Below are 26,892 nucleotides of genomic sequence, written 5' to 3' on the forward strand. Positions count from 1 at the left end.
GCTATCTTCATTGGTTCCATGTGTATATATTATAACGTGAAAGAATCAGATGGAATTCAAAATTGCATTATATGAAAAGTAGTCGTGGTTGTGAACCGATTTCGCTCATTTTTTACCCGTGTTATCACGAATTTCATTGAAATCTGTCAAGTAGTTCCTGAGATATGCTTTTTGACCCATAAGTCGGTGATGCCACGCCCATTTTCTCTTAGCAACTTTTGTTGCCAGAGTATAAAAACGATCCGAGGATTGCACATCTGGGATCTTAGCCTGAAGAACAGCGTTCAGACTGCTTGTAGCTGTATTAGATCTCTCTGTTAATCAAACAACGTATCTTATAGCTAGAAAAGTGGCTCATTTGGTCAACATAATACTGTTAGATATTTCGATTTTCAATAACCTGCGCTAAAATGTATATATTATAATTTATTTAAAATTGGATAGATTATCTATCAAACTTCTTGAGATCTAGTGATCGTGAGGACGATTATTCGGGGCTTTAAATTTTTCTTAGGATTTTTATACAGATTTGTTAACGTGTTCTAAGCTTAGAACCTCTAGTCAACCCCAAATATAATAATTGTGTGGTTAGTATGAAGCCTTCTGAAACGGATCAACTTTTCAGCGCTTGATATATGTTCGTTTTAAGGCTTTTCCTTGAACTTATAGTTCAACCGAAATTGATATACTATGAACGCTTTATAAAGCCAGCAACAACATCAAAGCAAATCACACAACATTTACTGCAAAAGAACTCAATCAATCTGTCTTCCTTTGCACTACTCACATGCATGTTGTATGCCATGTCAGCTCACTGACTGCATACCCCTACCTATTCTGGCGAAATGAAAGAGTTACCGAAATTGCAACTTTACTAGGACTTAACAACTAAATCCAACTGCATGTGAACCGAGAATTTCGTGCGACTTCAGAGAGTTCAATATAAAATGACGCATTCATTGATATTTGCACGCACGCAATGCAATGGCACAGCACACATACAGTGCTAGCTGTGTGGTAACTTGCAGCAGCTTAAAAGCAAACGTTGCATTATTGCGGGAACTAAACGCAGTAGCGATGGAGGGCTTTGAAGGTGGAGAGCGAGTACACTTTTTGTTGCATTTGCTGTTGCGTAACCTATCAGGCTTACTCCTTACTTTGACGTACAGCAGTACTCCCCGCCGCACTTCTATTTCCACATTTCATTCTCCCTTTCGCATGCATTGTTCACTTTTCGCCAGCTCGCCTGCATATGGCAATCTGCTTGACGCATTGCATTTTTATGACTCCTTTCAGTTGCCACCCAACGCTCCGTTGCCTTTCCGCCGGCACTTTAATCAAGCATTCTGCGCTTAGCATTGATTGCACATCAACTATTTCTGCATGCAGTATAGGGTGTCTCTCTCTCTCTATGCAGTGCATGTAGTGTGTGCGATTCGCAACCGGCTTGCGTGCCTGCTGTTTGACTATCTATTTACTTTCGATTGCATCTTTTCGCTCTTTAATAGTGGCAATTTAAAGCTATCAACGACAATGTACTTGCAACGTTCTTGATGTATTGCTCCGCTCGTTTCCTCATTGTTCTAAATGTGTGCGTTTGAGTTCAGATTTTCTGCAGAGGGTGCATAGTAGATGCGGACTATAACTATTACGATACATTCTTAGAGCGTAATCATTCTTGCGGAGAGTGTCATATACTTTCGGGTCTTATGTGGAAATTTGTCAACTGGTTACGTTCATCAGTTGGTTCTAGACAATGGGTATTTTATTTTACTTCATTAGCTAGTTTCTTCGTCTAGCATTTTAGGTTGACATATATATCCCTTCCGCTTTTTGGCTTTTGAATTTCACAGCTATATATAAAGCGCTACAAAGCTCGTGTCTGGAAATACTATACACCTTTGAAAGGTCTTTACATAACCTACAAAACGACGCTACAGTTATTGACGTGTAAACATGGAGTTCACTAACGCCGAAATTCGCGCCTTATTTAAAGGCAAATCCGCTAGATAAACGTTTCGAGAGATTAATGGTGGTTATCAACTTCGAACTGCGGAGGAATGGTTTCGACGATTCAGAGCGGGTGAAAGCGATATCATAGATAAGCCAGCCGGTGGAAGACCTTTGACGACGAATACCGATCAAATCATGGAAAACATCAAGTTAGACCTTTAGCTTGTTGTTTGGGTGCCGCATGATTTGACGCAAAACAACCTTCTGGACCGAATCAACCCATTTTTGAAGCAGATGGCGACTGGCGATGGATCACATACGACAATATCAAGCGAAAACGGTCGTGGTTGAAGCCCGATGAATCGTCCCAAACGGTGGCCAAGGCGGGATTGACGGCCAAAAAGGTTTTGCTGTGTGTTTGGTGGCATTGGAAGGGAATCATCCACTATGAACTGCTCCCACATGGCAAGACGCTTAATTCTACCATCTACTGCGAACAACTGGACCGCTTGAAGCAGGCGATCGACCAGAAGCGTCTAGAATTGGCCAACAGGAGGAGTGTAGTGTTCCACCAGGAAAACGACAGACCACACACTTCGTTGATGACTCGTCAGAAGCTTTGGAAACTCGGTTGGGAGGTTTTATCGCATCCACCATTATATGGACATAGCGTTTAGTGATTACTACCTGTTTCTGTCCATTGCGAACGCCCTTGGTGGTGTAAAGTTGAACTCAAAAATGGCTTGCGAAAAGTGGCTGTCCGAGTTCTTCGCAAATAAGGAGAGGAGCTTCTACGTCTAGATGGAAACAGATTATCGCACGAAACGGCGCATATTTGATCTAAATCAGATCAGTGTAACACTTTTTATAAAGCATTGAATTAAGGGCAAAATAACAGAAGGGAGATATTTGACAGCTCATTCTTTCACATTTCATTCATTTTCACAATTCCTATATCTTACCTATGATAAGTAAACATTTATTCATCATATTTCATACTTCAAAATTCATACTTTACATATCATACTTCATGCTTCAAATCACTAAATACCACAAAATTCACCGATGATATCGATATCATCGGATGCAACAACCGCGCCGTTTGTTTTGCTTTTTCCAGCATGGATAAGGAGGCGAAGCGAATGGGACTGGAGCTGAATGAGGACAATACGAAATATCTCCTGTCATCAAGCAAACAGTCAGCCCATTCGCTTCTTGGCTCCCACGTCACTGTTGACAGTCATAACCTCGAAGTCGCAGATAATTTCGTATACCTGGGAACCACTATCAACAACACCAACAATGTCAGCCTCGAAATCCAGCGCAGAATCACTCTTGCGAACAGATGCTACTTTGGACTGAACTGACTGACTGAACGAACCAAAATGAAACTCTACAAATCGCTTATCATTACCGTCCTGCTTTATGGTGCAGAAGCTTGGACGATATCAATATCAGTTGAAACGACACTAGGAGTTTTCGAGAGGAAAATTTTGCGCAAGATGTATGGTCCTCAGAACATTGGCAACGGCGAATACCGCAGACGATGGAACGATGAGCTGTACGAATTATACGACGACATTGACATAGTTCAGCGAATAAAAAGCCAGCGGCTACGCTGGCTAGGTCATGTTGTCCGAATGGACGAAAACACTCCAGCTCTGAAAGTGTTCGATGCTGTACCCACCGGAGGAAGCCGAGAATGGGGAAGGCCTCCACTCCGTTGGAGGGCCCAGGTGGAGAGCGACCTGGTTACACTTGGAATCTCCAACTGGCGCCGAACTGCGAAGGAGAGAGAGAGGTGGCGCGTTCTCATTGATTCGGCTATCACCGGCTAAACGGTTCAACGCCAATCACAAAATATATTATCTGTGAGAAGTAAAAATTCCTACTTCGCAATTCAAACTTCATGCTTCAAATTCCATACGTCATGCTTTAAATATACATTTCGCTTCATTATGCATTCTTAAATCTTCAAACTATTTATATATATATTCTATACTTCATATTTCAGACTTCAAGATTTATATACCATTATTCTTTTCATCAACTATAATTATCGGGATTTATACTTTTATATTTTCACTCCATAACTTATAAATACAAATTCTTTAAGAATTTTTACTACTTTGCGTTATACTTAATATTTTATAATTCTATATCAACAATCATAATTATATTTTTCACAAATTAATTTCACAACACTATTTCTAAAGATTTTTCAAATTACTCAGCTGATTTCGAATTTTGTATTTTTTACGTTTACTAGACAGTTCAGTTTTCTGACAAAGTCATATCGTTAAAAAAAAATTTCTTTAAACACAATTTACAATAGCTTTATGAAGCCGCTTATAATCGAATTATATTCAAACACTACGTCGACTTTATAATCAAGTGAAATGCGGTGAGTGTTTTAGTGGACAGCTGCTTAAAATAATTAATAAAAAAAAATATTGATAAAAATTCCAAAACAAAAAAAATACAAAATAAATTGAATAGCAAAACGAAATCACCAGCAGTGCCGCCAACACATGACGTAACACCTTACCTTTCGGTAGAAAGTGTCGATTCGCCAGTGCGCACGAACAGTGTAGATCCAACTGTATATTTGTCCGCCATATCAGCAACACCACAACCATCACCAGTGCTACAAACGAACAAAAGAAGTCTAGCTACAGCTTCAACCAGCACAGAACCACTCCCTCAACCAGTTACTACAGAGTTTGGCGGGCAGACCACATCTAGTATTGTAGAGGTCGCGCAACCCGGTACGGATTTTGCAATGCAAACATCTGCCAGCCTCGACGATGGTGGTAAAGCGCATGAGGGAGATGCGAATGAGACCACACCCGTTAAAACTGGTAAATATATAGGCGATGATGTTGAGAGTAATATCACTGAGCTATCAGCAGATCGCGTTGAAGCACATTCATCGGCAAGTCAAGTGCATGTATATGATAATAAGCCAGCTACTGTCGCTGTTGGACGCGTTAAAAAGTTGACGAAGCAACGACCTAAAGCATCATCACCGCCCAGCATTGAGTCATCGTTTATAATGCCTAGACGGTATCCGTTTTCACCTAAAGTTGAGCGTTCATCAAATGAGGAGGCTAGCCTTGAGAGTCAGGCGGCATTCAGGCAAAATTTGCTGCCAACTATTACACCCTACAAATATATGGCGGATGATCCGAATTCAAATAGGTATGACAAACGTATGAGAGCTAGTGATCCATCGTTAAATAACCCAAATGAACAAAATGAATTGGAAATGCAAGAAACGGATGATGTACAACGACCAACCCAAAATTCCGCCAAGCGAAGTGACATCAGTTCATCTTCATTATCTAGTGAGCCATATTTAGAGTCTGCATTTCCCACCAATTTACAACTCGGCGATGGTTTCGTAAGTACAGTTAAATGCTGTATAAGCTTCTACAATGCTAATGCTCTACAAACTTCAGCTGTATATGACCATACCACCGGATGGTGGCTACGGTTGGTTAATAGTGGTCATCTCCTTCCTTTGTCAGGTGATCGTGGATGGCATCATTTTCTCTGTCGGCATATTACTGCCTTACATTGCCGATGACATGGGCGAGACGCAAACGACTATTGTACTTGTCGCTTCGATACAAGTTGGTAATGAGCACAACGTGTGCCCACAATGAATTTATGTGAATTAAAAAGTAAATGCTTTTAAAGCTTGTTATTTTCTTGCAGGTCCGGTGGCAAGCGCTTTTATCAATAAGTACGGCTTTCGTGTGGTGGCTTTGACGGGCGCTTGTTGTTCAATTGTTTTCATATTGATCGGGACATTCAGTCATAATTTGGCAATGTTGATATTTTTCTACAGCATGCTCGGTGAGTTTATGCTAAGCAAAAGCTCTAACTCACATAAGCTTTGGCTAGCTTTTGAAAGCTTTCGGTTTATATTTTGGTATGTTATATAATTTATTTTGTACTCTAGGTGGTCCATCGCTTAGTTTAATTTGGGTTACCTCACAACTCATCATCGGCTATTATTTCGAACGATTTCGTCCCATAGCCAATGGTATCTCATGCTCGGGCGCCGGTGCTGGTATCTTGATATTTTCCTTTATGAATGCGCAGATTTGTCCGAAAATTGGTTGGCGTAATACGTCGCGTTTACATACAGCATTGCTGTTGCTCGTAATACTAATGGGTATAACCTTCATTGAAGTTACACCGACGCGTATTGCCACCGTGAAGAAAGTGCGTACTCAATGGGGGACTATTTCTTCAGTGTATATAATATAGAATTCTTCTTTTTGTTAAACACATTTTAGGACGACAAGTCGTCTTCTTCCAGTGAAGAAAGAATGTCTGTACCTTTTAGCGAGGTACGCTACTCACGGTTTCAACGGTCTTCAACGGTACAATCAACATCTAAAGAAAGGGGTTTGGAGCAGATGATTGGTAAGTGGAATTAAGTAAGGGTTATCTTAATTTACGGAAGAGATACCAACTTTCTTAGCTATTTAGCTGAGCTTCTCAGCTTTTTCTACCTTTAATTCCATCCGGTAAAAGATGCGACCTATCTGCAGGTCCGTCCCACCTCCAAAACACTAAACTCTTTTATTGCAGCAATAAAATCTACTTTGTACTTTGCAAAATTTTAGAGGTTTATGAGCCAAAAAGACATCGAAAAATTGAGAAACTATGTCCCTGCTGCTTTCCGGTCGGGAAAACTCCTACCAAAACCCCTGAAACGCTACGTAGCATAGGAGAAGATTCAGTAGCGGAACTAGATATGGGACAAAGAGTTCCACCAAAAAGTTTTATAGTACGCTTGGATCCCATAGAGCGTGAAGATCTCTTCTATACCGGACCTGCTACCTACGACAGTGAGATCGAAGTAACATCCAGACGCACAACCAATCATGTAATCGACATTGATCATCAGCGGGTAGGTGAAAATAAATATATATAGTATGACAAAGCCGTTATTAATCGTATATCTCGCAGGCCAAAACCATCAATTACTCCTTATCGGTTATGCGTTCACAACGTCACTATCGAGAACCGAAACGCCGTACAATTGGTGAGCTGCGAAATCGTCATAAATGGCCCATTTTGGCTTATATATCACCAGCTAATTGGATGCCTGCGAAGCTGCTGAATGCATTTTCAAGGCTTTTCGACATGAATTTGCTGAAGATTATGGAATTTCGCATACTACTATTGTCGGCGTTCTTCTTTCCGATGGGTTTCAACATACCCTTTGTGTACTCGAAGAGTAAGCAATCGCATGCCATAAGATTTGTATTTGCATTTATATATATACGAGTATAATCCATTATTTTATTTTTTTTTTTTAGTTCGCGCTGAAGTGGATCCATTCAATGCCAGCCTCATTTCACCCACCATTGGTTTGTCCAATTTCATCTTTCGCATTTTATCCGGATTTGCTGCCAATAAATTTCGCTCACAAACCACTTACTTGTGCGGTGGCGGTATTGTCTTCGGCGGCGTAGCAACATTGGCCAGTGCCTTTTATGGCGCTGATGTTGTTTGGTTTCAATATACATATGCCGCGTGTTATGGTGTGGCGCCAGGTGGGTTCGGGTTCAATAAACTCACACGGTCCGACTATTTTACAATCCAGAAACTGTCACGATATTCATATCTTTGAGCTCTTCTCATAGTTCATCGAATTCGTCATTCTGCTACTTTGATTTAGTCTTCAAGTTAAGCACCATCACCCCTATTTAAACCTTGTGTAATATTAACTAATTGCTTTTGTTCCTGGTCTTTCTTTAATGCGTAGTAGAAGGCATGAGTGCTACGGAGTTCGCTGATTAAACTCGCTTTTAAAATTCGAAGTCCTAAATTTTCGTTGATATGTAATATAGAATCTCTTCTGATTTCAACCTCAACTTTCGCCTTTAGGGTTTTGGCTCGTTTTGGTTCAACCCAAAAGTTGTATCCCATAAAATATAGTCTTATGTTCTTTTCAGAGTCCTCGAAAGTATATTGAAATATATTTGTTTTTCTCTTTTGTTTTCTTACTCTGTTTTATTGAGACTTTAGTAACTCAGAGAATCGTCATTCTCTTCTCAGATAGTTTTCATTCCTCTCATTTCCTCTCTGAGAGGTTATTTTGTATTCATTACAAACCTGATTGCAGATAGAGCGATGGAACATGTTGAAGTATAGAGAACGAAATCTAATCAAATTGAGATCTCGATTTAAATGCATTTCTTATACTAAGAATCTTTGAATTTTAAAATTTGGCGTCTCAGATCCCTAAACAACAGCACTCATGACCACATTCTTCAAGCATTTATATATATATTTTCACTTTCAGCATTCTACTCCACACTGCGCGCCATCATCTATGTACGCGCTCTTGGCTTGGATAAGCTCACCAATGCATTTGGTCTCACCGGTTTGGCTATGGGTCTGGGCGTATTTCTGGGCACCACAACCGCTGCGATACTCAATGGCTTGACTCACAGTTATCATGCCGCCTTTGCATTCTCGGGCATGTGCTTGATTACGGCGGGTGTTCTAAAATTGATTTTACCGACTTTCATGTTATATAGAGCTAAACGCTTAAATAACGCTTGATTAGTATATGTGTTAATTTATAATTATTATTCTTTTGTGTTTATATGGGAATAAAGAAAATGGAAAAGTAAGAAATTTAGTATTCTTAATCGTGTATAATTATATTTAAAATATTTTTTTAAATATTCACTCAACCACTTACTTGTATCTTCTTCAGCTAAATTAAAACGAATATATATTTATGGTTTTTTATATTTTATATATGTATGTATATGCATGTCATTTACATTATATATCTGCTTTTATAATCACTTATATTTTACTTTATACAAAAATCATTTAATTTTATAGTTTTAAATTTCTTTTTTTATTTTTTTTTTCTTTTTTAATTACATTTATTTCGCTCGCATTTATTGTTATTTGCATCATAAATTATTGAATATAACAATGAAATTTGCAATATGTTGCATCTTACGTACCGTTAAGTCATTATTATTATTTTTGCGAAAATTCAAATTATTTTTTTCTCTCAACAACTTTATTCGACATTATTATTATCAACAGAAACAAATCGAAATATAATTTAAAAAATAACAAATCGTCAAAAATTTTAAAACAACTTTTTTTTTATTTTTTAAAATATTTAAATAACACATAAATATATTCCTATAAAAACACTGTATAAAAAATACATTATAAAAATATTAAAAAATAAAAAAATTAAAAAATTTATTACTTTTATTTTTAGGCATAATTAATTGAAATGATATATTTTATTTTTAATATTTTTAATATTTTATTTTATTAATTTTTTAATTTTTGTATTTTTTTCCGAAAAAAATTAAATAATTTTTTTACACAATTAATTCTTGGTTGATTTTTTTAATCTTATTTTCTTCTATATTTAATTATACAATTATATTTATGTATCTAACACGAGTCGCTTTAATTGTCTTACCATTAAGGTTGTCCATAACTGCTGCGCTTAAATGATTTATTAAATAATATGTAATTTTTATGTTTATTATAGTTATATTTATTATTTATTATTTATGAAATTAAATTTATTATTTATTATTTTTATATATTTTATTATCAGATATATGTTTTTATTATATATATAACTTGTTCCAAAGTTTGTTTTTTTTTCTTAAATTTGTAATCAACGTTGCATTTACCTTGTTTGGGGTTCATTTGAAAAGTAGCAGAGAGCACAGCAAAAAATTTAAACTGAAACTTAAATGTCTTGCACTTCGCATAAACACCTTGTTTTTAGCGCCACTATGTAACTAACCTTAGCTTTCTACTGGGAAGCTGTTTTAACTTTCACTTAATCACTTTTGACTTTTTAAAGTTTTCTCAGTGTAAACTAGAATCTAACTTTAAAGTATTTCTTTACCACATCAAAACAGTTATAGTATCATTAATTCTTCATCTTGCTGCTTCTCCTATCATACTACATTCTCAAATATCTTACTTTAATCGCCGCTTCTATAACTAGTTTTCCTAAGTTACTTTGACTTATCTACTTTTATCTCCTATCTTTTTATCTTCTTCTTCTTCTTTTCAATGTATTACAGTTATTGAATTTTCTCTTAAACGTAAACGCATATACATACGAGTTTCTAATTGAACTGTTAAGCATTATTTATTTTAATTTTGTTTTTGTGTTTTTATTGCATATTTTCCTCTCAGTTCTACGAAAATATTATGTTACATTTTTTGCTTATTACTTATTTATTGGTTTTCTGCTTTTTTTCTTTATATTTTTTACAAGTTTTTATTTAATGTGAAGCTTTCGTTTTGTGAAAATATTTGTTTCTATGAAATAATTTGAATTTTAGAATGCTAAAGTAAAAGTTCAGAAACAATAATAGAAACACTACGATTATAATTGTCGTGTTTCTGCATCGTTTGTGGGTGCTTTTGATAGCTACTCTCACGTTAATTGCACGATCTCAAGATCTCAGATGATCAAGTGATTTCACGATGTTGTTATGATCTGACCATGATCGAAAGACCTCAAACTGGACGTATGATCTGGCTATGATTCCATGATGATCCGATTATTATTGAATGATTTAGCGACAATCAAGAAATTTCAGAATTTTGTATTGATCTGACGGTGTTCGATTGATCCCAAAATGATCGAATAATCACAACATTTTCGAATGATCTTTTCAATACTATCAAACTAATATAAATAAAACAAATTGTCTCATACACTTTACTACATACTGTTTATACTTTTATTAAATAATAAAATAATTTGAACAAGTTTTTTTACATTAATATATATATATATATTTGTACTGAAAATACATACAAGAAATTAATGTGTGGAAAAATGTGGACTTTTTAAGTATTTCAAATAGTTTTTTTATATATTTATATTGCCTCTGCTTTTTCATTAATTTTTTTTCGAAAAAATTAAATTTTTAACATATTTAAATTGAGAAAACTAAATTGGTTTCAAAGTTTAAAAAACTTTATAATTACTTTCTTTAAACCAAATGAAATAAAAAAATAAATAAATAAATAGAAAATTATATTATATTGCATTTTTCTTCAATTAATCTCTTATAACACATTAATTGAATTTTATTATATCTTAAGGTCGTTCGTTTTATACTCGAATTATATTTTTGCTGTTTCGAAAGCATACATTTCTGCAAATATTTTTTTATATTTTTTTTACGTTTTTTTTTTGTTTCAAATCTTATCACTAAGCTGATATTAATCCCTTGTTCTATTCTTTGTGGTTTTGTTTTAGTTTCTTTTTTTTTATTTCTACATTTAAACAGAAAATAATTTTAGTTGAAAATTCGCTTAAATTTTCTGCGCTTTCATGTTCATAACGGTACAGATCATAAAACGCTCGCTAATGCAGAGGGCTTTGAAATTCGGAAAAAATATTGTATTTTTTGATAAATATGCAATAGAGTGTAACAGAATTTACGAAAATATAAGTAATACAAAAGCATTAAAAAATATCAAATCAGAAATAATTTAAATTATCTATAATTTCGGAAATACAAAAAAAAAATATATATTAAAAAAAAATATTAAAAATAACAAAAATTATAACTTTTATTTTTAGACATAATTAATAAATTTAATAATAAATTTAATTTTTTTTAAATATATTTTTTTAAATATTTCTTTTTAATATTTTAAAATATTTTTTATGAATGATAATAAAAAAATATTTTTGAAAATGAAAAAATAACAACATAACAAAAAATTAATTAAAATTATAAATTAAAGTTATAAAATATAATATTACAAAAAAAAAATAAAAAAAATATAAAAATAAAATAAATCAATATTTATTTGTTTATTATTAAATACCATGTTGCTATTAAATTTCTTTTTTATACGTTTAAATTTTTTTTTTTTTCAAATTAATTTCGAAAAATTATGAATAGTTTTCCAAAAAATTTGTAAAGCGGATCAAATCTTTTAGAAAGCCTTGCAAAAACAAGCTAATTATGATCGTACAATTTTTTTTTCTTTTTTACATGTTTGTTACTTCATATATACTTGCATATATTTCTGTAAATATTTAATTATTTTTCAATATTTTTCAATATTTCTCCACATTTTTACATATATTTTGTTTGTTTCAAAATATTTTTAAGATTTTATTTATCTTCATTTATTATCCTTTTTTTATTATATATTTTCATTAATTATTATTATTTTTTTATTTTGTTTTTTGTTTTGTTTTGTAAAAGAAATCATACGCTTACTTTACGAACTACGTGTACTGCGCTGCGTCCTTCATGTAGTGGACCTGAAAATGTGAAAAAAGAAATATATTTTTTAAGCCACATGTGTATATTAAGCGCTTGTAAGCGGCTTTGTGCGAAATAACCCACAGCGCACGGCATGCAATAAACCCAAATCCAAATTGAAATTTCCAATTTTTTAAAATTCACATTTTTTGGCATTTCTCCATTCTTTCATTCGCACACACACACACAGGTAAAAGTTGAACTGTCAATCTTTGTCCAGCTGAATGTCAGTGCTTGTCCAACTGTCAATCTAGCATTTCAAACAGTGGCCATATATAAATTTAAGGCAACGGGCAAACACACTCCCCTCCCCCCTCAAAAAGCGTCTTAAATACACATCCATACACGCGCTTGAATTCCCTGCGCTGCATACATTATATGCACGTATGTACTTACCAATTGAAATAGGTCGCCGGCGAGTGGCAACCCTTCTCAGTGCCGCACCACTTGGACTCCTGCAGCGCTGGACATGGCCGTCCGCCGCGCTTGCCATGCCGGATGACCTTGCGATATCGATGCATCTCACCGATGCCGCACGTTTTGCTGCAGGCCGACCACTCGGACCAATGGCTGACACGGCAATCGCGTGACTTCGTGCGTGATTTCGTGCGGCGTCGCTTCGGCGGCAGTGGACCCAACCAATTGGTGGCTGTAGCGCTGGTGTTTGTGCTCGCCTCCGCTCCGCGTTGATAGCTGTTGGCGATGTTCTGCATGATGGCATTTTTATCATTTTTCGGCACTACTACATTCGCGGCATTACCGTTGGCGGCTGCATTGCTGTTGTTGTTATTGTAGCTGTAAGCAGAGAGAGTAGAAAGAAAAAGTTGAGTATAAGCTGCTCAGTGATATGCAATAAAGTGTAAGTTAGTCCCCAACCGCCCCTCTGTTTGAGCCTGTCGCTTTGGCTTGTCGACTTTAATACGCAAACAACGTCATTCGTGTCTGTGTGTGTGTCAGTCAGATCGTGTATTCAGTTGCAATTTCACATGAAATTAATTTCGCGCAATTTCCATTAACCTCAATTGGTAACGGTGAATCAATATTTGTTGGGGCGGGCTGTCACATTGCCGATGAGCGTGTTGAGCGCGAGGTGGAAAGCAATCAGCGTAAATATATACATATATTTGTGGCAAAGCAGGCGGAGGGCGGTAAAGGTGTTGCGTAGGTGTGAAAAATTGCTTTTGGTGCGCGTAAAAATTTCACACGAATTGAAATTCCGCTTTTCAATATTACTTTTGAAGCGGTAGTGACGACAGTGATTGACTCGAGGTTCACAAAAGGCGTAAATGTCAATATGCAAATATGCGCGTATTAAATTAAAAGAAGTTTATTGCTGGGTTAAAAATGATTGCAGAATCATCGTAGATCCCAATATAAATTTTTAAAGAATTTTATTTAAATGTGCTATATGAACCGGAAAACGAGCGACTTTGAACTCACAATGCAATAATATTTCATAAGAACAATTTAGTCTAGTTTGTTTAGCTCCAAAGTCAGAACACATTAATATACTAGGTGTGCTTGAAAAATAACGGTAATTTTTGTTTTTTTGAAAAAATATTTATTTATTCGTCTACATTAATGTTGACGCCAGCGCTTCTTCGAATCGTCGAAATACTTCCTAAACTAGATTTTCAGGATAGCTTTTGGTTCTTTTATACGATTTCTCGTATGATTGTAAAACGTCAGCTCTTTAGGGGTCCCTTCTTTTTTGGATATAGGAAACAGTCAAACGGAATAAGTCTTGCGAATATGGAGCCTAGGAATTCGCGAGCAAGCAACGAATTGTGAGCTTTTAAGAAACGAAAATCGTCAAGCTCTTAAAACACCTCAAACTTTAGCGGATGCTACGGACTGCTGAAAATTTTGTCGTACTTCAGGGGCAAGTATATCAACATAATAAAACATAAAAACAAATTATGACAAGTAAGGAAGGGCTAAGTTCGGGTGTAACCGAACATTTTATGCTCTCGCAATTTATTTATTTAACTTTATTTATATTATATAATACACAATTTGACCCACATATTCGTCATATATATTGTATAAAGTCCATTGAAAGTTGGAAACCATAATATAAGGTTAGAAGCACCGAGGTCCTCGTGTTCGATATATGGGGCCTTAAAAACCTATGGTCCGATTTTGGCGATTTTTAGAATGGGTCTGCCACACTATTAACATAGTATTTATGCAAAGTTCTGCACCGATATCTTCACTAGTGCTTACTTTATATATTGTAATGTAAACGATTCAGATTGTCTTCAAAGTTCTGATATATAGGAAATAGGCGTGGTTGTGAAGCGATTTGGCCTATTTTCACAGCATATCATTGGTATGTAAGGAAACTGTTACAAACCAAGTTTCATTGAAATCGGTCGAGTAGTTCCTGAGATATGGTTTTTGACCCATAAGTGGGCGACGCCACGCCCATTTTCCATTTTGTAAAAAAATCTGAGTGCAGCTTTCATCTGCCATTTCTTATGTGAAATTTAGTGTTTCTGACGTTTTTCGTTAATGAGTTAACCCACTTTTAGTAATTTTCAACCTAATTTTTGTATGGGAGGTGGGCGTGGTTATTATCCGATTTCAACAATTTTCATGGTGTGTGGTGAGGTACGAAAGAGAACCGACTGCAGAAAGTTTGGTTTATATAGCTCTATTGGTTTGCGAGATATGTACAAAAAACTTAGTAGGGGGCGGGGCCACGCCCACTTCCCCAATAAAAATTACATCCAAATATGCCCCTCCATAGTGCGATCCGTCATACCAAATTTTATTTCCATATCTTCATTTATGGCTTAGTTATGGCACTTTATGTGTTTTCGGTTTTCGCCATTTTGTGGGCGTGGCAGTGGTCCAATTTTGCTCATTTTCGAAAGCAACCTTCCTATGGTGCCAAGAAATAATTGTGCCAAGTTTCATCAAGATATCTTAATTTTTACTCAAGTTACAGCTTGCACAGACGGACGGACGGACGGACAGACAGACATTCGGATTGGAACTCCACTCTTCACCCTGATCACTTTGGTATATATAACCCTATATCTAACTCGTTAAGTTTTGGGTGTTACAGACAACCGTTATGTGAACAAAACTATAATACTCTCTTAGCAACTTTTGTTGCGAGAGTATAAAAATTAGTCAATTGGAGCTTCCTGAGAGATTTAGAGACTCCTTATTACATTTCTGTAATTCATTTTCCTTGATATTATAAAATCTTAATTGTCTGGGAAGTCAAAAATATAATGAGGAAAGAGGATGCTTCTATAGTGGAACATCAACTAGTTGAAAAGTGGCTCTTCAAGTAAAAGTGCTCGTGAATTTTACTAATGATTTACGTAATTTTGTGAGAAATATCAGAGTAATTTTGAAGTTTACACTGGATGTGAACCAACTTAACCGATCGATCCGATAAATACTGGTTTTCTAAATTTTAGGAATATAATATAGAACAAATTTATACAACTTGATATCCAGAAAGTTTTTAACCATAAACTCTCTACAAATAAGTAACTTTCTTCCCTTTAATAACACGATCAACCCACGTGAAACAGTTTCTAATACTTCACTCTTTAAATTCTCTTCGCTTTCGTTCTCTCCACACATTATGAACACCTAAGCGAAATTTCATTTTCAATTCAAATTTGCGTCGTGAGTTTCCATGTTTATTTTCATTTAACGCCACAACACCGACATATAAAACACTTGCTTACCATATCACGATGGAAAAAAGGTAAAAATGTAAAAAGCAAAAAATAAAGTTATCCCTGTTTTATATCTCGAAGCAGAAATGTATGTGCGCCTACACCTGGATTTCCAATGACAACCTTTCTCGTTGTATATGCATATGCGTTTGCAGCACTGTGTCATTTATTTGTGGGTCGAAGATTGTGAAAACATACTGATGAACAAATACAACAACAATTTCATGTTGTATATAGTACTCTATATGTGCAGGAGGAGGAGGCAAGCACATATTCATTTTACACACATGACACCGCAATGATACCTCAATTTTCCCAGTTTCACAGCTCTATTAGCAATAAATTCTTAAGTAAATTGGGTTTGCATTCAACGAATGGAAAGTGTAAAGAAACTGAAAAGAAGGATAATGAAATGATAAAAAAGAGAAATAGGCAGGCACTGCTTAGACAATGGATTATTCAATAAAGACGGATCGATTTCTAAGTGCAATGAGAGAGCAGCAGCTCAATATACTATATATGATATGTGGGGGATTACATTCGATTCGATAGTACACGTTCTGACAAGAAAGCAACTTCTTTTAAATCTTGGGAAAGTCTTTCAATATTATACTGATATCTTGAGACCATCATATTTAGACTGATATGAGCAGAAGTTGTTTATATTTGAAAACTTCAACAAAATTTTCGGAGACCGGTTCTCGAGATTTTAAATCCGTATTTTGTATTGTTCTGAGTCATGTCCCAGCAGTTAGTCAAAAAGTATCGATGAACAGTTTATTCCACGAAAGGCAAGGTAAGAGATCTAGAATAATTAGACTTCCATCATGTTAACGTGTATATTTCTTTGCTATTTTCCGAATTATTACTCATGCCTTTATAGACTCATAATGTCATCTGTAGTATATTCGCCCATTACATTTTTTTTTTGAATTCCAAAATGCAAGTAAAAGCTTTATAAACCATTTCTGATAGACCAATCATATTCAGGGATCACATTTTACTCGTTTATGGCTCAACTAGGCGCTGATAAGATTATGTCACGAGCTGATGACGTCATCACTTATTCGATACTTTCGATGCATAATTACACATATGATTGATTTGAAACGAAAAAAAAGAAATTGAAGACGCCGCAACAAGAAAGCAGCGCTACGAGTGCAGACATAAGCAGAAAGCAGTTGATAGTTAATACTCGTCCAAAACACACACGGTGCGCATCAAAAGGCTTACAAATAAGATACTAATTAAAAGACAGTGTGAAGGAGTTAACACTCTCACGACAGAAGGATGCGTGGACATGGAGGCATGGGATTCAGGCCCGCACCAAGGATGAATATGGCAATGCGTCCAGCCGGCATGAGAATGGGTGGACCCGGACCTGTTAGAGTTGGTCCGAGCATGGGCGGTCCCGGACCAGCAAGAGTTGGCATGAATATGAGCGGTCCCGGACCGGCGAGAGTTGGTATGGGTGGACCAGGTCCAGCTTACGGCGGACGTCCACCAGGCGCACCACCACCACCAGCTGGTCCGCCACCTGGCGCAGCGCCCGGTCCTGCACGTCCACCGCCCACAGCTGGTCCCACACAAGTGAATGTAAATGTGAATGCAGCACCGCGTCCCATTGTAAACGATGTGGTTGTGGTTGGTGGTGGTGCACCGCTACTTCCAGCAGCTGGCTTGATGTTGGGCGCATCAATGGTTGCTGGTGCAACAATGGGTGCAATGGCAGCGTCGGCGATGAGTGGACCGAGAGAAGTTATTGTAAATGCAGCGCCGCCACAACCATCGACGATCATTGTGAATACACCCGGTGTACAACAGCCGCAGGGCAATTCGACAGTTGTGGTGAATTCAGCATCGGCAATGCCACCCAGTTATAATACGGGTGTACAACAACCGCAGGGCAATTCGACAGTTGTGGTGAATTCAGCATCGGCAATGCCACCCAGTTATAATTCGGTAGTTAGCTCCGGTATGGGTGGTGTAGCGCCCTCAACTACAGTCGTGATGGAAGGTGGTGGTGGTGGTCAGCGAATGCAGCAACCACCGACGACGGTAGTGCTTGAGAATAATGGTATGAGACCGCAGCCAACTACCGTCGTAACAGAGACGGTGGTCATACCACCGAAGCCGAGCAGTTGCTGCTGTGTGGTCTTATGATATCCAGACAACGCAAAATCGATAGCATTAAGATAGAATTGTGAAGAGAACTTATTTAATTATAATGTGTAAATATTTATAGATTTAAATAAAAACTTAAATTTGCGTATGGTCTTTAGACTAAATACGTTATGTAGCTAGAAAATATTGGAAGCAAATACAGATCTTAACTGTGCTAATAATCGTTGGTGTTCTTAACCTTTCAGAGGCTCTATTGATTATATAATCTTGCTCAAACTAATCATATCTGCATTTTTCTGTGTCTATGTTGTTATGTCGCTTATCATTCCCGTCCTGCTTTATGGTGCAGAAGCTTGGACGATGTCAACATCAGATGAGATGACACTAGGAGTCTTCGAGAGGAAAATTTTGCGCAAGATTTATGGACCTCGGAACATTGGCAACGGCGAATACCGCAGACGATGGAACGATGAGCTGTACGAGTTATACGACTACATTGACATAGTTCAGCGAATAAAACGACAGCTGCTACGCTGGCTAGGTCATATTGTCCGAATGGACGAAAACACTCCAGCCCAGAAAGTATTCGATGCAGTACCCGCCGGAGGAAGCCGAGGAGGGGAAGGTCTCCACTCCATTGGAGGGACCAGGTGGAGAGCGACCTGGTTACACTTGGGTTCTCCAACTGACGCCTAACTGCGAAGGAGAGAGAGAAGTGGCGCACTATCGTCGATTCGGCTATAACCGGCTAAACGGTTGAACGCCAATAACATAACATACATACATCTTTTGAATATTTTCAATGCAACCAGACGATTTTTTTTTTCACAAATATACTCTATTATTTTTTGAATATTAAGAATTATTTACTTTAAAAACATATTTCCAAAAATTTTACTCAAAATAAGATTTATTTCTTTTATTTTCACATATCTTCCAACTTCATAACCTCACTTATCAATTTTTCTTCGCAACATAGAAATAAATTTCTGCCACAAATCAGATATTTTCATAAATTTAACACTTAGATAACTTTATTTTTTTTAATTTTATTAATTTTTATTGTTTTGTCTCTCACAAAATCGCACAACAACCACCTGAGGTGGTGACCGTCATCACCGGTGGCGGCCGCTGCATGTTCTCCACGACCACCGTTGTCTGCGGCGGTCGCTGCGCGCCGACGTACACAGTTGGCGGCGGTGGTCGTGGCGCATTTTCAACGATAACCACATTGGCGCCTTGTGGTCGCGGTGGTGGTCCGACATTGATGTTGACTTGTGCGCGTCCTTGTGGCGGACCGTAGCCGGGCGGCGGTCCATAACCTGGTTGTGACATGTTGTGTGAAGTGTCTGTAGAAGCGCTGCTTGTTGTACACTAATGTATGCGGTATTGATTGATCGGTGAGTAGTTGTTAAATGTAGAATTTTTTGCTGCTTCGTATGACAGCAATAGTTCTGTTCACTACTGCAGCGTGGCACTGACTGATGTTGGCGCAGTCATTTCGTTAGTCCCATACATTTTAATTAGTTTACTTTTTTGAGTTATTATATGTAGAAAATATGAAATTTTGTGTTTTTATTTCATTGCTTTGCCATGCTTTCTTGCAGCACATCAATCAATTGGTAATTAAGCGCTTAAGTACACATTTGCCAAGCTGGAATGCAGGTGCGTACACATTTTTATATATACATATATAAATTTGTCAGAGTTCGAATGTAAAATGTTTGCATATCATAATATTGGTTTATTGCGCTATCTTATCTGCGGTGTTAAATACATACGAGCATGCGTACATTTATGTATCTACCATCTGTAGTGGTAGTCACACGCTGCGTCAGTGGTGCTTCCCAGTGACTGATAAGCCGCCAGCAGCGACCACAAAGACAAATATTTATTCAATTAACAAAAATTATCGAAAAGGTGTGGATGTATATTATTGATTGTAAATTACATATAAATATATTTATACGGTAGCTTCATATTTATTAAGCTCATAAAACAAATATAAATTAATTATTAGCAATTCAAGACAATTAAATATGTAGTTTCATATTATTGCAATTTTGTTATTTTTAAACATTAATGATTAAAAGAAACCACATTTTAATTTTTATAAATTTTGAATTTTTTTACTTTTAAAATTAAATAAAAATATGACTTAAAAATTAAATTTTGAAAAAAAAATATTAAAAATTTAAAAAATATTAAAAATTAACAAAAATAATTTCTGAAAAAAAAAAATCTCAAAAAGACTCATAACTGATGTTATTACTGATTTTTTTGAGAGAAAATTAAGAAGAGGAACTCTCCATAAGTAGACAAACGTGGGTGGAATAAGAGCCGCACATGTCGCTTATTGAAATTTAAGAGGAATGACCCAAGATCCCATGTAGGGGGGTTAACGATACACTGTCTGATTGTTAGACACGCCAGCAGACTGGGGTTACCTTTCAATGATTACTGCAGAAGCTGCCAAGAAGAAGAGGAGGAAGAAACGATTACATACCTTCTATGTGGATGTAAGGCTCTGTATAGGAAAAGAATAGCAACTATTGGACGCGGTTTTCTCGATGATGTGTGCGAAGTTGCTTGTGAACTTTTTCACTTTATTAAGACCACAGGGTGGTTCAAAGATGACTCTATATTGTAAGGGATCACAGTCCCAGCGGTGTCACAATGGGACTCCCAAAGGCCTAGGTGCTTCGTTTGACAACCACTTAACCTAACCTTACCTAACTCTAAAGAAAGTATGAAAGACAAATTTTGTAAACTTTTGTAAAACGCTTCGCTAAAGTGACGTCACAGGCTAGGTGCTGCTTCAGTGCTGCTAAGTGCTTCAAGACTTAGTTCAAGGTTTCAATCAAACGATATTGGTACTAGATCTGTAAGCCTGTTAGATCTGTAAGTACTATTCTAAATAATTGAAAGAAGGCCAATAACAAGACCTTAACTTGACATACAAAGCTATAGTGTGAATTTTGGAAAACGATTTCGAATAATAATAAGGCAGTTTTAGAACTAATTTTTACAATCTTTGTGATAGATAAAAATTTTATCTACGATAGAATAGACCTCTGGATTTTAAAAAATAAAATAATTTATTTTTCAATTCACTAGTCTCCACTGCTATACTACTATACTATTCCACTTCCACTCGACTTAAATATATAATACCATTTTTTTTGTTATCATTGGCCACCAACTAGGCGACTTTGAGTCAATAAAAGTATACCAATCCATTCCAATTAATTCAGTTTTTATATGCTCGTTATAGATGACTTACAGTGGCAATGACTTTTAGTTTCATTAATCTTCTTATGGCACTTGGAATTCCTTCCTGTAAAAGATTCCGGGAATATAGACGAATGTCAGGAATCCTGATCATCTCCAGAGATCCAAATTGTATTAAGAAAGAGATTGAGGACATTTATTTGTATTTCATAAGCAATCAACTCATTTGAGATCTCTACTCGACTTCTCCTGGAAATATTTCCTACTCCTTGGTAAGCATATACATACATAGCACTTAAGTTTCTCATTCTCATCATAAAATTCCTATCTTCGTACACAAAGTAAACAGTCAAGTTGTTGTTAAAAGCACAATTTAACAGCCAAGCACAGCTGGCTGACACACTTCTGGCAACGAAACATGAGAATATTGTGTTTGTTGAGACTATAATGATATTACGTTTTTCCTGTTTTTGGCACTCTAACACGTTCGCCGCTTAAGCATATTGCCTTTTTGTCTTGTAGCTTCTTACTTTATATTTGCTTAGTGGTGCTGGGTTTCACTGTCTGCTCTTTTACTTTTTAGTAATTTTTCTTTTCTTTTTTTATACTTTTTCCCAGTGACTTAGTGACACTTTTTCATCCTGTGCATGATTTATTCGCACCGAGCCTTTGGTTTTGTCGTCGTCTATTCATTAAAGATTCAGGTTACTAGTGCCAACAATAGAAACTTGTCGATGTTGTTGTGGAGGAAATTTAAGGCAATGGGCGTTACCGGCCACACACCGCTTTCGTTTGGCTTTCCTTGGAGTCACGAGAATACACACTCCTTTTAAAACTTCTATTCTTTGCTTCACTGGTACTCTCAAACACTACGCTTTGCTGCTACTCAACAGACACTTCATTTTTTAGCTCATGCTACTTTCTTTTATTCTCACTCGTTGCTTCTTTTCAGCCCAATTCCCGTCTGTTGTTGAGTAGTGTGCAGCGTGGGATCCACTGACTGAAAAATACGGGTTTTTGCACATCCTTGCCGGGATAGGTTGTCTCAGCGCTCAGATTAGTTCGTTTAAAAATTCAAAGCGGAAGCGGCTGCCAAACAAATTTTCTATTTTTATTTATTTTTCAAGAAGCAGTGGAGGGAAAAAGCTCAAAAGTAGTAGTATCGACGCCCTGCCAGGTGCTGTTGACCCTTCAAGTGGTGCTAGACAGCGCGTAGAAACGTGCCAAATAATGTACTTGAGAAGACCGAGGCAGTCGTGTAGTTGTGCTTGTAAATTCCACAAAATAGCCAGGCAGTTCATTGTCTTGCGTAACAAGTAAAGTAAAGCGAAAAACTTAACAATTTGAAAGTTGGCCAAACTTTGCATTTTATTATGGTGAAAATGTTGAGAGTTTCGCTATTCAGTCTAGTATTCAGCTACATAATAGTAATCTAATTAGCTACATTTAATTATATTTCGTATTGTGGGTTGTACGACAATAATTGCCTTAACTAAAGTCATTCAGCTATTCACAAATTATTCAGCTGCATTTTTAAGTTAGCATTTACATTCAGCAGGTCAAAAATACGTGGGAAATAACGTATTTTGGAACTCCGCATATTATACAGCTACATTTTATAAAAAAATTTAGTATTTTTTCTATTCAGCTACATTTTATCACCAATTTCAGTAGTTTAAATAATATTAAGCATAATAATAGTAAAAGTAGGTCTCCTTCAAATCATTCAGCCCACTAATTATTAATTCAGCCGACCTCTCTTTTATTCAGCAAACTTAAAAAATAGTTTCTTCTTGCCTCTTATATAATTTATTATCAAATTTTAAAGTTTTTTAACTATTCAGCTAACACTAAAAGCGATTCAGCTATTCAGCAATCCGCTCAGCTTGACCCGCTATGCATTGCATATTCAATAAAGGCGTGTAAACAAGTAAACCACATAAAAAATTGCTTTATTTATAGACAATCCATTTGGTTAGAGATAGTCAGTCAGCCAGTTAGTGTGCCAATTTTATGGGCGTGCACTGTAGGCCACTAAGCGTATTTGCATAGCATGGAAAAGGCGTGTTCGTGCCAGTTTTTTTCTATTTTATTGTCTTCTTTTCACTATTTCAACCAATTATGTATATGCATCTAGGCAGTAGATAAAGCGGTTAGTTGGGCTATAAAATACATATACATAGAATTTCTGTGTTATATATATGTAGATAAATCGTGACAACAACAATATAAATTTGTCTTAGTTAAATCACTTGCATGTGCTTTACTATGCCGCCTAGAGGATTGAGATATTAAGACTAGATTTGAGTGACCTTTCTATTACGTAGTTGTGCTGCTATATGGGTATATATTTGGTTATTAATACGTTTGTGTGCATACAGTTGGGATGGCCGTTGAAAATGAGCATCCTACTATATACTGCACAGTTTAAATTATTCACCAGCTCACTTCCGCCCAACTGTAACCTATTAAGTGGGCCAAATAAAACGGCCTACTAATTGCTTAAGGCCAGCCAGCTCAAGAACACTGTTGAGGCTTAGCTGTGAGCTGTGAGATATTTATGTACGAGAAATTATAGTATGCTTTCAATTAGACGTATAGCCATTTCCATTAGAGGACATTCAAATGCGAGTATTAGTACCGGAAATACGTAGATGAGAGTTACTTGAAACAGACAGAGGTAAAATATATAAGAGGAAAGAGAAATATTTTCTTGAGCTCAAATAATTATGGAGAATGATTGGAGCTTCAAACGATAGTTGTTTGAAAAATGTATATGAGTTTGTGAGCTAGGAAAGGCCACAGTCTTTAAAAAAAATAATATTTTTTTATCTCGGTAACAAAGATACGTCCGAGGTTGTACTTCATCGACAAGTATTGCCCTTTAACTCAGCTTATAAACCCTTCAAATTATTTATAAATGCTTTGTTTACTCACCCTGGATTCATTTTAGCCAATAAACGCGAGCGTATGCGATCTCTCTCCGTCACCGATGTGGGCTGTGCGGATATTTCATTTTGCCGTTCTCGTTCAATGCTGGCGGAAAGCTCATTATTAGTGATGGTGGAGCTGTGATGCATAAAAATAAAAATAAAATATAATTCTGGGTTTTTGAATCTACTCTTTGAAGAATTTGGGGCGATCCTTAAAAAAAATGCTTGACTAACAATTGATAAACTAAGACACCAACAATTTGGTCACTCAAGTTAACATACAGCAACTCAACAGCCTAAATGTAGGCAACAATAACGTTAATATGAAAAATGTTGCCTACCTTTAGGCGGACTAACAAATAATTTTGTAACTATTCCAATTTAATGCAGTCTCATACCAAATAATAACAAAAGATAAGTTAAAAAACAAATTGACACTATTTTCTTCCAGTTTTAATCAAGCTTATACTTAAACTTCTCCGCTGTTCCTCAATACTTACTCATGTTCCGCTTCCAAGTGTGTTTGCGTCTTCACCGTCTCATATTTGCGATCGTCTTCGGCAAAGTTGAAAACTTCACTCAGCTCGTACTCCTTCAACTGCAAAGAAGAAAACAAAAAGAAAGAAAGCGTTAAATAAGATGTAGAGCACAAGCAGACGCACAAAAGTTTAGCGCGAGTTGTGAACGGCGCATGAAGGCAAACGGAAATTGGCGCAAATTCTTAATACTAAAGCTAAAACCGCAACTAAAACACCAACTAAAATGGCAAACCGGCAAAAGACGCGACTAAAATGGCCAATTAGCAAAGCAATCAGCTTAAATGGAAAACGCTCAGCGTGGCTCAGCGCAGCGCTCAGACGGCAAGTGACTAAGGCGTTGGCGTTAAGTAAACAATAGGCGGCAATTACTTATATGCTTCTGTCTGAGTGTGTGTGTGGGAGTTCTTTTGATTATGTTTGGTTTCAGTATCTGTGTGTAGGTGTGCCTTTGTTTGCACGGCCTTAACATTTAATTGTATTTTGACAGCCACTCTTCTTTGGCAAATTTTGTTTAGTTATTCATTTGTTGTTCGCCATTGTTTTTGTTGGAGTTGAGTTTTGTTTAAATGGCGTTGGATTTATATTTTTTTTATTTTTCTTATTGAGTGGATATGCTCAATTGAGAGTGGATTTATATGAAATTTGTTGTTAGTTGTTTCTTAAGTACTTTATTTATCCCTCTCAATTTAGTTTAAGTATATTTTCTTTAGGCTTATTTGACACTTATTTTGAGTAGTGATTGATATGAAGACGTCCATAAAATAATTTTCAACTATTTTTTATATGAAAAAATGACTTTTGAGTATATATTATACAATACCCATAGACCTTTCTGAAAAGCTCTGCGCTGAGCCAAAAGCTTGAAGTTTTAGACTACTCACAATGGATAAAAGTCTAATTTTATGAGCTCCACATCATACATCATCGGACAGTTGAAAGAATGTTCAAAGTAAGAGTTGAGTAAGAGATAATTTTTTTTATTTTATAGACCGGAAATTAGGATTTATAAGAGCACTTTGAGAACTGCGAATTTATAACTAAATTAAATTCAACCCTGTTTAGAAAAAATCCGTCGAGTAGAGAAATTTAAACTGGCCGTAACTTGCAATAAGAGTTATTCCAAATAAGAGGGAACATATATGTGTATCCCTGGCTACTTGGTGAAATTTAATAGGAAATATTTTATAGAAATAGCTGAGTCTCGGTGCAAGTGATCACTGATTTATTCAACAAGTAGGTTAACATAGCCGAATAGTTAAAGATCTCCATATGCCGAATATTGAAATTTAAAAGGAATTGCATGAGAACCCTAGTAGGTTGCTAACAGATCAGATACAACCATACAATGATTGCTTTGGAAACTGTCAAGTAGTAGAAGAAGATACATCTTCTATACTGGTACAATGCTCTGTATAGGAAAATAATCTCAACTACCGGTCGCGATTTTCTCGACAATATGCGAAGGGATTTCAGTCTCAGTGGTTTCACAGTGTGCGTCCTAAAGACAGGCACATCGACAGACATCCACTATATCCTACAATAAGATTTCACGACATTATATTTGAACGAATTACTTAACTTAGACATTTCTATATTCTTATATTTCTTCATGAGAAATCCTATCTCATAAAAATTTCTTACCGCTAGATGGCGCTGGTACCAATTAGTTTAAAGTGTTGTTATTAAGAGCACTAATAACGGCAATTTATTTACCCTTCTGAATATTTTATATTTCGTAAATGTCTACTAACTGTTTCTACGATTTATTTAATATCAACAGCTAGATGGTGCTCATTTCTAGGGCCAATTTCCTCGCGGCTTAAAAGCTATACAGTTTGCTCGAGGGTTTGATGGAATTTTTCGCATTTGTTTTAAATAGTTATTTCTAAGCTTATTCTCATTAACTCTAGGGAGATCTAGTTATAAAAAAATGTTTCTAAATTATTTTCCATTCTTCTTCAAAACTAGTTTTGGAAATCAGGTTCCATAGAGTGTTGACCATATACGAGGGCTGATATATATGTTTCTGGCCTAGGCAACACTAAGTCTTGTCAGGTGCAATCTGACATTTCCATTGGAA

General features: G+C 36.2%; 3 protein-coding genes across 5 annotated transcripts in view; 2 read left to right on the forward strand and 1 right to left on the reverse strand.

Annotated features, from left to right (window-relative positions):
- The first annotated feature begins 4,134 nt into the window (after positions 1–4,134).
- On the forward strand, positions 4,135–8,606 carry LOC105210363 (uncharacterized). Of its 3 annotated transcripts, XM_029039072.2 has the most exons (11): positions 4,135–4,357; positions 4,453–4,814; positions 4,866–5,356; positions 5,415–5,592; positions 5,656–5,814; positions 5,921–6,186; positions 6,261–6,390; positions 6,594–6,880; positions 6,940–7,210; positions 7,293–7,529; positions 8,282–8,606. In XM_029039072.2, the coding sequence occupies exons 1-11, from the start codon at positions 4,353–4,355 to the stop codon at positions 8,542–8,544; spliced, it is 2,649 nt and encodes an 882-aa protein (XP_028894905.2). In that variant the 5' UTR covers positions 4,135–4,352; the 3' UTR covers positions 8,545–8,606. The 3 variants fall into 3 exon arrangements, with proteins under 3 accessions (XP_028894905.2, XP_011179564.2, XP_028894903.2); XM_011181262.3 differs by having other exon boundaries at positions 4,136–4,357; positions 4,453–5,356; XM_029039070.2 differs by having other exon boundaries at positions 4,136–4,357; positions 4,453–5,356; positions 5,674–5,814.
- Positions 8,607–11,913: 3,307 nt separating this feature from the next.
- LOC105210241 (spondin-1) overlaps positions 11,914–26,892 on the reverse strand; it is a 162,496-nt gene continuing 147,517 nt past the window's right edge. Inside the window, exons 4-7 of the mRNA XM_011181061.3 lie at positions 24,774–24,871; positions 24,278–24,409; positions 12,678–13,076; positions 11,914–12,280 (exon numbers count right to left, since the gene is read on the reverse strand). Of these exons, the coding sequence (XP_011179363.1) occupies positions 12,268–12,280; positions 12,678–13,076; positions 24,278–24,409; positions 24,774–24,871 (642 nt within the window). The 3' untranslated portion in view covers positions 11,914–12,267. The remainder of the gene's footprint in view (positions 12,281–12,677; positions 13,077–24,277; positions 24,410–24,773; positions 24,872–26,892) is intronic.
- LOC105210240 (translation initiation factor IF-2) lies at positions 17,144–18,297 on the forward strand. The gene has a single exon (XM_029039091.2). It carries the CDS (start codon positions 17,276–17,278, stop codon positions 18,146–18,148), a length of 873 nt encoding a protein of 290 aa, XP_028894924.1. The 5' UTR covers positions 17,144–17,275; the 3' UTR covers positions 18,149–18,297.

This window comes from Zeugodacus cucurbitae, chromosome 6, assembly GCF_028554725.1.
Source record: "Zeugodacus cucurbitae isolate PBARC_wt_2022May chromosome 6, idZeuCucr1.2, whole genome shotgun sequence".
Taxonomy (NCBI): Eukaryota; Metazoa; Arthropoda; class Insecta; order Diptera; family Tephritidae; genus Zeugodacus; species Zeugodacus cucurbitae.

Coding starts and splice junctions, on each gene's coding strand:
- LOC105210240 (XM_029039091.2), top strand. CDS start 17,276: ATGCGTGGACATGGAGGCATGGGATTCAGGCCCGCACCAAGGATGAAT.
- LOC105210363 (XM_011181262.3), top strand. Junction 6,187..6,260: donor GTATTGCCACCGTGAAGAAA/GTGCGTACTCAA, acceptor AACACATTTTAG/GACGACAAGTCGTCTTCTTC. Junction 7,211..7,292: donor ACCCTTTGTGTACTCGAAGA/GTAAGCAATCGC, acceptor TTTTTTTTTTAG/TTCGCGCTGAAGTGGATCCA.